Consider the following 12552-nt stretch of genomic DNA (forward strand, 5'->3'; position numbering starts at 1 on the left):
TAAGCATGAGGAAGATTACTGAGACTATTTTTAAAAATTATTTCAAAGACCAGCCAATTTTTTAAAACTGATGAAGACAAACTGTTGTGCTACAATATATGTATCTTAACTTTATAAATTACATAACTATCAAAAAATAATCTAAAGCAACTGAAAAAAAAAAGAGTTCAGTAATTACTTACCTGACTTTATCCCTGAACTTCACAATTGGCACTTTTGCTCGAATCAGCTGAGGTCTCTCAATATAGCCAGCTGAAGGAGAAAAGATAATGTGAATATATGCTAATATTTCTCAAATTCATAGCGTTCCAATGCACATTTTTTAAAAATAGTAATCTAACTAAGCTAAAACAACTTAAGAAAATGCTATCTTTGAGAAAGAAAGCAAAGAAATGAGGACATTAAATTCTTCTACAACTGAAGAATCTAGTAATACCATTAAGAAGAGTTTGTATTAAGGTTATTTTCAACAATGGTACTAATGGTAATTGGTACTAAAATCTGATAGTACCTATAAATTAATTCATCATAACATTATAAAAATGAAAAAATATCTAGGATAGCAACAGGCGGGTAGCTAAATTCTGGTTTGGCACATAGTAAGAAATGATAGCCACAAAATTCATCTTCACAAAGAATCTTAAATGTAAAAAATACTTGTAACATGGTATGTGAGGCAAGGACACATTCTCTAAGGGAAAGAAAACATTTTTATTCCATCAAACTTTTCAAAACATTTATTCTGAGTTCAAAGTAATACATCTACATTGTAAGAAATGTACAAAGTGGTAATTCTATAAACCTTTCCCAAATGAGCAATTTCCTAATTTTTTAGCTACAGAAAAGGATAGTATCAGATTTTAAAAAGGATAAAAATAAATTTTAAAAAAACATGAAATTTTTCTGTTATTGTTTTTAGCCATTAAAGTCATAAAATACACCAAGCTTCAAAATAAAATTTACATGCAAGAATTCAGTGAGGCTAAATGAAAACTAAAATTAAGAGTTAAAAGTTTTGAGTAACAAGTATAGATTATGACATGAACAAACTGTGCCTCACAAGCAAGTTACTAACCCAGTGATCACCAGTTTCCTTAACTACAAATGCCAAAAAGGAGGAAAAAACAACAAAACAAAACATTTTATTTGAATAAGATGATCTGCAAGATCCCTTTTCAAAATATTTTACAATTCTAATAAAAACTACTAAAACACCATTTAAGGTATAAATTACTCCTTTCTTTTATGGATGCAATAACTATATTCACTGAAATAAATCACATGATTTATTCCTCTCCTATAATAGATCTAAGGTGTTCAAGGCCAGAAACTCATTACTTGACTTTGTATTTTCAAGCTCAAAGTGAGTATCTGTTAAACAAACGGACAAACATCTTTCCAACATCATCCAATCAGTGAGATTTCAACTTTATTTAATATTCTGTTGATGTTTAAAATAAATTATTCAAGATGGCTTAACATGTACATTAAAATCTGGTTAGAGTCAGCATATTAAAAGAATAAAATCTTGCAATAAAATGCTCTAAGCTAACAATTTTGCTTTCTGCTGGAGTAATACATTTGGGCCTCATGTTCAGGGATACTATTTTTAAAACAAGTAAAGATGGATTATCATTACAAAACAGATGTAATTCTCTCTCCCTCACATGAATACCTAACAGGACTTTATTTGTATCACTCTTTCAGCACTTCAGATATTTTACATTATAGCTATTTATCCATACTTTAGTTTCCCTAACATTCTATAACCTTTTGAGAAAAAGGACTAAAGTTTATGTATCTCTGAATCCCCCATTGCATCCAGTGAGATATTCTGCAAGTAAGCTCAATAAAGATATGTTGAATAAAAGATCACTTTTTAATCAAACGTTAAAAGGAATTTATTTGGAAAAAAGGATCCACATTATACCTATCCTGACCAGAAATTAAACAATTCTTACCAGAAAATAAAATAAAGAGATATTTTTAATAAATAAGTCAGATGACTATGAACTTGAGGCATGTCAGACTTACAAAGTCTAGTACAGAAGTGTTTATGGACTAAAGTGAGTATATGCCGTGCTTCAGTCTTCTGATTTACCTGAAAAAAACACTGAAAAGTTAAAAATAAAGTGTTTTTTCATTATCTTTCTCAGCTTAGTGTTTCATTTTCTTAAAGTATCTCAACAAAATGAAAACATACAGGTATCCTTTTCTTCAGAGTTATTTTCCAAATCACACTAGATTACATTATAGAAAAAGCTAACCTTTAATGCTCTTTCACATCCACACTTCTAATTCAATTCCTAGTTTTAAACTTAAAATACAACTTGAAAACAAGTTTGAAACAGCCATATGCCATCTTATTTCCTTCTGTATAAATGTACAAAAAGTAACCTCCAATAAAACAAAATTTTAACCTTCTCAACAAGTTTTATTTCTCTTTCTAATCTCTGAACTACTTAAGGACAGGTTTATATCTATGGTGTCTCAGTTTGAGTATAAGCTGCTACAATATGATTCAGACATGATTAAGACAGGAAGATAAGTAGAATATGCCTAGTGTGGTCTAATTGCATGAGATTCTTAATTAAAACTCTTGTGAAATCCATTATGTTTATAATTTGAAGCCCCCCACTTGTCCTTTTATATGACTTCAAAGTATAGAAAAATACCAGAGTTTCTTTCCTGGAATAAATCTGTTTCTCATTTTCAGTAACTAGAACTCATTTCTGTTAGTGGAATAATATGAATAGGAAAAATATACATTACCATTAATAGATTTTTGTATTTTTAATGATGCAGAACACAATATGGCCTATGAAAATTACACTGAACTTACTTAATTTAAGCTTTGGTAGTTCAGATGCTTCAGGTCAGCTTAACAAACGCCAGTCATTATTGTATTAAGGTATTCACAAAACATCAGTTAACAGGAAACTCAAATAAATATAATATTAAATAACCCATTTGGTTGCTAAATAAAAACAAAAAGAAGGAACACAGCCAAAATGTCTTAGAATATAAAACTGAATAAATCACAAGAGTCTTATGTTAAATTTAAGTGAAATCTATTTTCTCGAAAACAGTAATTCTAAACCCCATAGTATTTTCAAGGGAAAAAAGAAAGATTAAAAATAGAAATCACTGAGAATTCAAATGGAAAAAAAATATATCAAAAATATAATACTGCCACATACTCTTCTTTGCTGCATTTTGATAAATATATCCAACCCACATTACATGTCAAAATAAAGGCAGAGCTTTTTAATAGTGAAGCTAGCATACTTTAAAGATTTATAACTAAATTAATGCTAGAGTTCCTGTCATGTTCATTGTATATAAGACTTAAATGAAAAAGCATTTCCTAAGTTCCCAGAATTACAATAAACAGAAAATGCAAAGAAGTAACTAAAATATAGCAAGTTCTTTTCCTCAATGACTTTTATGTGAAATTTCTTAACTGACGTAACATGAGAAACACACTTGGAATAAAGGTTTCAGTGCTTACTGGTTCTTCTTTAACAACAAGGCATAAATCACCATCACTGCTCCGGGTACCAAATCCATTTAAAGAGGACCCAACCAAAAAAAGTCTGCTTTCTAGAGAAAGATAAGAAAATTATAAGGTATTATTTAAAATTTAAAAAGAAATGCACAGATCTAAAGGGAATGCAAAATAAAAAATTAAAAAAAAAACATACGTGGAAATAAAAGCTGAATTTCTCTCTGCAGCTGTGTTCGACAGAGTTCTTTCTTCTTTAAGTCACTTATTTGCTGCTGACATGTTTCAAATAATTCCAGTATCTGCTGACTTAACTTGAATTCACAGGGGGAAAAAAAAGCAAAAGTTTCACTCAGAAATTCAAAATAATTGCCACACTTATTATAAATCAATTCTGACAATATCTTTAAAATAAACAGACATTATCTTTTTTAACACTTTCCAATACAAAAATCATAGCAGGTAAAATTATGGGTCACCAAACTACAACCCTTGGCCACTATAGGTTTTTTGCATGACTCATGAGTAAATAATGGTTTTTATATTTTTTAAAGAGTTACAAAAACAAAAATTTGCAGTAAAAAACCATAGGAGTAACATCCAAAATATTTACTATCTGGTGCTTTAAAGAAGTTTGCCCTTGATATTCACATGCATGAATGCCAAATCTAACAACAGACTTAGAAATCCCTGCTATTCTACACTCATGAAAACTACCCTCTTCTCTATTTTTATAACACATATCTTAACCCTGACTTCTTCAGGTGAGATTGTTATCAAATGACCTCTCTTGTTTGTCTACCTATCTGGTTAACACTGTCCCTCCAGCCCAACTCTTGCCATCATAAGTAAATGATTTCCTTATCTGTAATGAGCTCTTATCACAAAAACTACACCTCTGAACTTCTTTTACACCAATACTTTTCATCAGTATATACTTCTAACTATAATGTGGTCTTTACAATAAACCAGAACTGCCCTGGCTCTGAAATTTTAAATTCCAAAATACTATCTTGGCTTCAATCTCCTGTCCAACTTCCTTACTCCCCTCATACCTGCTTTAGATACACAAGAGATCTAGACTCCCTTGATTCCATTTTCTCCCAATCAGCACCTGAATGGTGTGATATTCTTCCCTAAGCAGCCTGGTACCCAAAATACATCCCTTGAATCACTCTCTTTTATCATACCTTAGCAACTTCATCTCCTTGTCATGCTCTAAACCTGTCTGACAAAATCCTAACCTTAGGTCAATACAAAAACCACTCTTTCTGCTCTTGTATCTAAGCTACTAAGAGATAAAATTTAAAAAATTAAAAATAAAAAACCTAAAAGTCTTCCAAATATAGTGCACCTTTAGTTAGCATCACTCAGCAATTATTTTTATGTCTGTGGTTAGGTACTGTTTCTAGTTTTCACCATACCATTCCATAATCTTTACTTCCTTCTTCGAGCTCCCTAAACTTATCTCACTTTTTCTAGCAGATAAGCTTAGCTTCCTAACAGACCTGCAAATAAGAGATATGAAGAAAATTTCTCTACCTCTCCTGACAAATTATTTCCTTCCCATGTTCCAAGCTAATCCCTCTACTAATACTTACTAAGCCTTCTGTTCATTTTCAAGGGCAAATACCACCATCAGTTTTTCATTCTCTCCCTTGTATTTTCAATCTCCTCGAATCTAGTTCTCCATGGACATGACCAGGCAAAAGTCTCATCCATCTTTTAAAATGTTTTCTTTTATCATATTTAGAATAATCATTGTAAGAAAGCTGAGGCACTCTGGGCAACTTGGCAATGAAAGAGATGATTTCTTAATATCCCTAGACATCTGCTCACAAAAAAAGAGCAAGTAGAAGAATAAAATAAAACATCAAACTAAATCAAAACAAAGCATGGACAACAAATATAACACAAATAATTAATTGACTGGACATACTTCAGAATGTGACCAGTAGGAGCCAAACATCAATAGCAGCAAGACACACAGAGTATCACAAAAAAACAAGGGAAAGGGAATTTGGCAACCCTACAACCAAATTTCCAGAAATTTAATGGCCTATAGGTGCTACCTTCTTCCTCTCACTGTTCCCCATCCTCTAAATTAGGGGGGGTGGGGGATGTGTGTCTCACTTGGTGTGAAATAGCAGCCAACACTGGCAGAGAGCTTCACAGGTTACAATTTACAATTAAGGGGGTCATGGAAAAATTGAAGATTTCTAAAGTAAATGAAACTTCCTTCCACGACAAAGGAACACACATCACAGAGATTTTCAGGAGGAGAAATCTAAACTAGGCAGAACCATCAGAGGCAAAGGAAGGGTGTAAAATGATTCTGACTCCCAGGGGATGGATAGTAAACAATGTTCGAAAACACTTTTGGTTATACTAACAGGATGGGGGTGTCACTGGCAATTAGGGGCCAGATCTGCAACCAAATTTTCTACAATGCACAGAATAAACAGAAGTCCTCACCGCTCCCCACCCGCCAGCCCTAAGGACAGATTATTTAGCCTGAAATATCAATACAGATGGTGAAAAATTCTGACCTAGATAAAAGCAGGTAAGAAGAGAAAATACCATGTAACAACGGAAACACAGAATTAGGAAAGCTAGGCTGCCCAATCCTCTTCATTTAAAAGTAGTATAGGAAAGTCATCTCACTTATACACAAATAACAAGTGAGAATGAGAACAGAAAGAAAATTTAAAGAAAAAACCTAAAAACGATTCTCATCAACTCCCCAAGTTTTTATAAGTAAAATGAGAACAAAGTAACATTACTATAAACAATGAAGCACCCCAGAAAGACATGTCCCTGAAAACATGAAAAAATTTTGTAGTACAAAAGGCCTTTTTAAAATTTTCTAAAAATTAACTATTTATAACACACAGAAATAAAAAAAAGATTTAATTTATAAAAAATTTATGATAATAGCAAAAGACATGAAATATTTAGAAATATATTTTCCAAAAGATGTTATACTTCTACAATGAAAATACAATATATTGATACAAATTAAATTAAATCAATAGAGAGAGATATACAAAGATCAAAAAAATATTGGTAAACATGTCAACTCTTCCAGCACTGATCTATAGATTCAATGAAAATGAAATAAAAACCCAGGTTTCTTTCTAGAAACTGACAAAACTCTACTTGGAAAGGCAAAATACCAAGAATAGTCAAGAAAAACAAAGTTGGAGGATATACACTACCTGACTTCTAGACTTAAAGTGAGGTGCTAAGCAACTCTGTGAGACCCTATCTCTAAATAAAATACAAAACAGGGCTAGGCACTTGACTCAGTGGTCCAGTGCCCCTGAGTTTAATCCTTGGTACCCAAAAATAATTTTCCTCACTATCCAGTCATTTACTTAGGGACTCACATTATCAAATCATTTTATTTTACTCTACAATAGATACACAGAACCCAAAAGAGACAAAACCTCAAGAGAAAACCCATACATGCTAAAAAAAGACTTCTGTTGTCTTATTTAGGGAAACAGAATTTCAGGACATGGCTCTCTTAAAAAAAGAAAAATGGGTGGGGGCAGTATGTATGATATAGAATTTCCCTGGCTGAAATCATATATAATTTAGATCATATCAAGCTATTACGCATAATGGTACTTCTAGAATTTTTTTTTCATTCCAGGGTAAATTTTTTCCTTATTATTAATTTAAAAAAAAAGTTTCTTCCAAATGTAAATATTCTCTTTTTCCTTAAAAAAATTATAATATTGCAAGTCAAGTCAAATTACCAATAAAATCATAATTGTTGGAGGGCAATACAAACCATAATAAAGGCAAGAAAAGAATAGAGTGGGGTTTTTAAATATATTGATACACAAAGCTTGAGGCAAAACTTTCAGAGTTTTTTCAGTAGTTTCTCTACCTCTCTGTTAGTTGGTTCCCTTATAAAACAAAGTGAAAAAATACCAAGACCTTATCATATACTACAATGTATTAAAAAATGGTGACAGTATTTGCCTAAATTTAAGTGGCTACTTATAAACAACAAACACACATTAGCAAGGAGCTTTCAAAATAAGAGAAATAAAATTAAATATGGTACAGAGAACAGATTATTAGCTTGTAGGCATTTGTATAAAAACTGGCAATTCCTCACATTCTCTCATTACCTTAATCTTTGGCACACATGTAACTATACAGAAAGAGCTGGTACTAATTTACTAAGTAGAATAAAGTTAGAAGGGTTGAAGAGTGTACTTCAGTAATGCTTAGCATGCATAAGGCCCTGGGTTTGATTCGAAGAACCAAAATTAATTGATTAAAGCTAGATGTTTAACAAAAGTTTAAATTTATTCTTGATGCAGAATTCCCTTTCCCTTCAAATTAACAAATTCTAAGATAAAATACAATTAGAAATATGCCTAAAACATCCCACTCTTTGTTAGCATGATAAAGTTATTGTAATTTTGTGTATGCACACAATGTGTAACCTTCTTAATTTATAAATTGGCAGGCTCAAAAAGCAGTTTATATTACTGGTTTATTTTGGAGTTTTGTTTTGTTTTGTTTTCCCTTGAATTTGATTGCTTTGGGGCACATATCGAATTTATCAAAGGAAGAATTACATTATAAATTAAAGAAAAAAATAATCTTTTCCTAGATTTCTTTTGTGCTGAGTTCTGATTTACGTTGCTCTACATAAATACACATTGTGCAGCTTCCAGAATCTTTTGATAGACACGTAAAGTAAAAACACAGAGGTCCTTATCTAAGGTAGTTGTCCCCAAATATTTCCTCTAAGGATACAAAGAGGTGCCACAAAATTTGTTCCTTTCCAAAATTAAACATTACACATGAAATTCTGAATACTTCCTTCACAATCATCCTTTTACATTATAATCAATATCAACAAACCTCAGCCTAACCTCAACTCAAAAACTGAAATCGATTAAACTGATTTACATGATAACTTCAACTAACCAGAATTTTCAAAGAATAGTTATAAAAGATGAAATTCACAAGCTTGGACAACTCTTGATTTCTCCATAGGCTCTTTTTTGTACAGGAAAGTATATATTCACCTATAATCCAGAGCAAAAAACAAGTTAAAATTCAGAAAAGTAGCTCAGATTTCCAATTTAAAGAGATCTGTTTGTTAAAACAGAAACCTGAAAAATGGAGAAAAGATTTTAAAACCAAGAATAAAAGTTAAATTCAGAAGATACTTTTCAAAATTCAATTCTCTAGTTGTACAAAATACAGAATATGAAACCTCAACATAGTTAAGGAAATTTCTACTAACAAATCTTCCCTTGGATCTAGCAGATTTGGCAGACTGACTTATTAATAATAAATTAGTATTACTAATCTTAGGTGAGCTCTCTATACAACCCAGCAAAAAATGTTTAAAACCTTCTCTACCATTTCCCTGATTTCATGCATTTAGAAAATCCACTATTCTCAAAACTCTGACATCCCATGTCATCTTGCCCACAAATGACCTTGAATACTAACTCAGAGAGAAAACAGGAAGACGCCAAGGATATTGTGTTAACTTCTTCCTTCCATATCTACAAACTTCCCCTGCATCTACACCTATGCTCTCCTATCCTCTAGTTCCAGAAAGCTTTTCTCTTACCTAATGTCAATCATTCTATTTATACATTGAAACCATTCTTTTTCTACCTTCCAGAAAACATTATTCTTCTCTTTCCAGAGTAGTCACCTCTTCCCTTGCTACTGAATCTTTCCTATGAACATGAATATGTAGTTAACATTTCTTTTAAAATGTTAAAAAAAAAAAAAGTGTTTGTTCTAACTTCCCAACTTCAGCTCTGCCCCTTCCCAGCCAAATTTTCCAAAATAGTTAGTTATATGTACTCTTAGTCTCCAGTTCTGTTTCCTATTTTTTTCTCAACCCATGCTAGTCAGTCTTGGACACAAGAAAAGATTCTCTTTCTAGACAAACAGCCATCTGTATGCTGATGATTACCAAATATACATTTTTAGTCAATGCCTTTCCTCTGAATTCCATTTAAATATCTACTTTGATATTTAAAAAGCTTCTTAAAGGCAACATGTCCACAGAACTCATAAGGCAATTCCTATTAAACACGCATCAGTTTTCCATTTCCATTCTGTTCTGACTCACTGAAGACTATGCAAACAACTATAGATACCAGAAATCTCAGAGTAAAGTTCAGTACATTCACTATCTAATCCAGTAGTTCTCAACTAGAGGCAATTTTGCTCACCAAAGAACTGGCCAATGACTATAGACAGTTTTGGTTGCCATGACCAGCAAATGATGACACCTAATAGACAAAAAACAGGAATGCTGCTAGACATCCTAGAATGTTTAGGACAGCCCTCCACACCAAAGAAAGCTAGCCTAAAGTATCAATTTTACAGAGTCTTATACATCCTAATCTAACACATCATCAAATCCTATCAATCCACATCCCAAATAAAGCTTAAATTCATCAACTTCTATTCATCATAAATACAAGCACTTCCTAATTCAAGACCTCATTCTTTACATTTCATCTCGGATACAATAACTATTCTACATCTAAGTTTGTTCAACCTTAACCTGCTTTCAACACTACAATCAAAATAACCTTTAACTTATCTCTCTTCCCAGCTTTAAAATCATAACACTGAATAGCTTATTAACATTCTTAGACTGGTCTAAAAGTCCTTGCATGATCTCTCTCCTCCCATCTTTCCTACCACACCTTCAACTACTCTCCCTCTAATTTACCAAACTAGCTCACCTTGGTCTGCTTTCAGTTCTTTGCACACACGATGCTCCTTTTTGGGGTTAGGACCTTTCCACTCTCTAACGCATTATTCCTTTGAGTTTTTAATTTGGTTTATTATTTCTTTCATTTCAAGGATTTCTGTTTGGTTTTATTTTAGAACCTCTATCTCCCTGTTGAGGTGATCTTTTGCTTCTTGGATTTGTTTATGCAGCTAAATGTTGAAGTGATCTAAAGTAGACACTTGGAAGACAGGATAAAATATATCATCTTGAAAAGAACAAAGACCACACAGTGAAAATGGTAAGAAACCATGAGCAGAACATTCAAGAAATACAGGATAGCATAAAAAGACCAAATTTAAGAGTTACTGGGATAGAGGAAGGCATAGAGATCTAAACCAAAGGAATGAACAATCTATTCAATGAAATAGTATCAAAAAACTTTCCAAACATGAAGAATGAATTGGAAATCCAAATTCAAGAAGCCTACAGGATGCCGAATGTACAAAATCACAACAGATCCACACTAAGGTACATTATAATAAAAATACTCAACATACAGAATAAGAATAGAATTTTAAAAACTACAAGAGAAAAGAATCAGATTACATATAGAAGAAATCAATTAGGATAATGGCAAATTTTTCAACACAGACCTTGAAAGTTAGAAGATCCCGGAACAACATATATCAAGCTCTGAAAGATAACGGGTGCCAACCAAGAACCTTGTATCCAGCAAAATTAAGCTTTAGATTTGAAGATGAAATAAAAACCTTCCACGATAAACAAAAGTTAAAAGAATTTATAGCTAGAAAACCAGCACTATAAAACATCCTTGGCAAAATATTCCATGAAGAGGAAATGAAAAACAACAATGAAAATCAACAGAGGGAGGTAGTACACTAAAGGAAAAACTAATCAAAGAAGAAAACCAAGTCAAGTTAAATAACAAAAATAAACAAATATGGCTGGAAATACAAACCATGTCTCAATAATAACCCTAAATATTAATGGCTTAAACTCACTAATCAAAAGACAGTCTAGCAGATTGGATTAAAAAAGACCCAACAATATGCTGCCTCCAGGAGACTCATTTGATAGACATACACAGATTGAAGGTGAAAAGTTGGGAAAAATCATACCACTCACATGGACTGCGGAAGCAAGCAAGGGTTTCCATCCTCATATCAAATAAAGTACACTTCAAGCCAAAGTTAATCAAAAGGGATAAAGATGGACATTACATGCTGCTCAAGGGAACCATATACCAACAAGACATAGCAATCATAAATATATATGCCCCAAATAATGGTGCAGCTATTTTCATCAAACAAACTCTTCTCAAGTTCAAGAGTCAAACTGACCACTACACAAGAATCTTGAGTAACTTTAACACACCTCTCTCACTACTGGATAGATCTTCCAAACAAAAGTTGAATAAAGAAACTACAGAACTCAATAACATAAACAATAACTTAGACATAACTGACATATATAGACTATTTCAACCTGCATCAAGAGATACACTTTCTTCTCAGTAGCACATGGATCCTTCTCTAAAACAGACCATATACTATGTCACAAAGCAACTCTTAGCAAATACAGAAAAGTAGAGATACTACCATGCATTTTATCAGATCATAATGAAATGAAATTGGAAATCAATGACAAAATAAAAAATAAAAATTTCTCCATCACCTGGAGACTAAACAATATGCTACTGAATGAATAATGAGTTACAGAAGACATCAAGGAAGAGATTAAAAAATTCTTAGAGGAAAATGAGAACATATAGAAATCTCTGAGACATTATGAAAGCAGTACTAAGAGGAAAATTCATTGCATGGAGTTCATTCCTTAAAAGAAGAAAAAGTCAACAAATAAATTACCTCACACTACAACTCAAAGCCCTAGAAAAAGAAGAACAAATCAGCAGCAAAAGCAGAAGGTGAGAAATAATTAAAATTAGAGCTGAAATGAATGAAATCGAAACAAAAGAAAAAACTGAAAAAATTGACAAAACAAAAAGTTGGTTCTTTGAAAAAATAAATAAAATTGACAGACTCTTAGCCACACTAACGAAGAGAAGGAGAGAGAGAACTCAAATTACCAGCATACATGATGAAAAAGGTAATAACACAACAGACACTACAGAAATAGAGGATAATTAAAAATTATTTTGAAATCTTATACTCCAATAAAATAAGACATTGAAGGCATCGACAATTTTCTTAAGTTATACAATTTGCATAGATTGAGTCAGGAAGATACACACAATTTAAAGAGCCAACATTGAGTGAGGAAATAG

At 32.1% G+C, this 12552-nt stretch overlaps 1 protein-coding gene across 5 annotated transcripts in view; it reads right to left on the reverse strand.

Annotated features, from left to right (window-relative positions):
* The window catches only part of Tent2 (terminal nucleotidyltransferase 2), a 61713-nt gene that overhangs the window by 27988 nt on the left and 21173 nt on the right, over positions 1–12552 (reverse strand). For 4 of the 5 annotated variants that reach the window (XM_076857085.1, XM_076857082.1, XM_076857084.1 and 1 more), the window contains exons 6-9: positions 3705–3819; positions 3512–3603; positions 2035–2113; positions 183–252 (exon numbers count right to left, since the gene is read on the reverse strand). In XM_076857085.1, the coding sequence (XP_076713200.1) occupies positions 183–252; positions 2035–2113; positions 3512–3603; positions 3705–3819 (356 nt within the window). The remainder of the gene's footprint in view (positions 1–182; positions 253–2034; positions 2114–3511; positions 3604–3704; positions 3820–12552) is intronic. The other variant, XM_076857086.1, reaches the window with a different exon arrangement.

This window comes from Callospermophilus lateralis, chromosome 5 (genome assembly GCF_048772815.1).
Source record: "Callospermophilus lateralis isolate mCalLat2 chromosome 5, mCalLat2.hap1, whole genome shotgun sequence".
NCBI classification, from domain to species: domain Eukaryota; kingdom Metazoa; phylum Chordata; class Mammalia; order Rodentia; family Sciuridae; genus Callospermophilus; species Callospermophilus lateralis.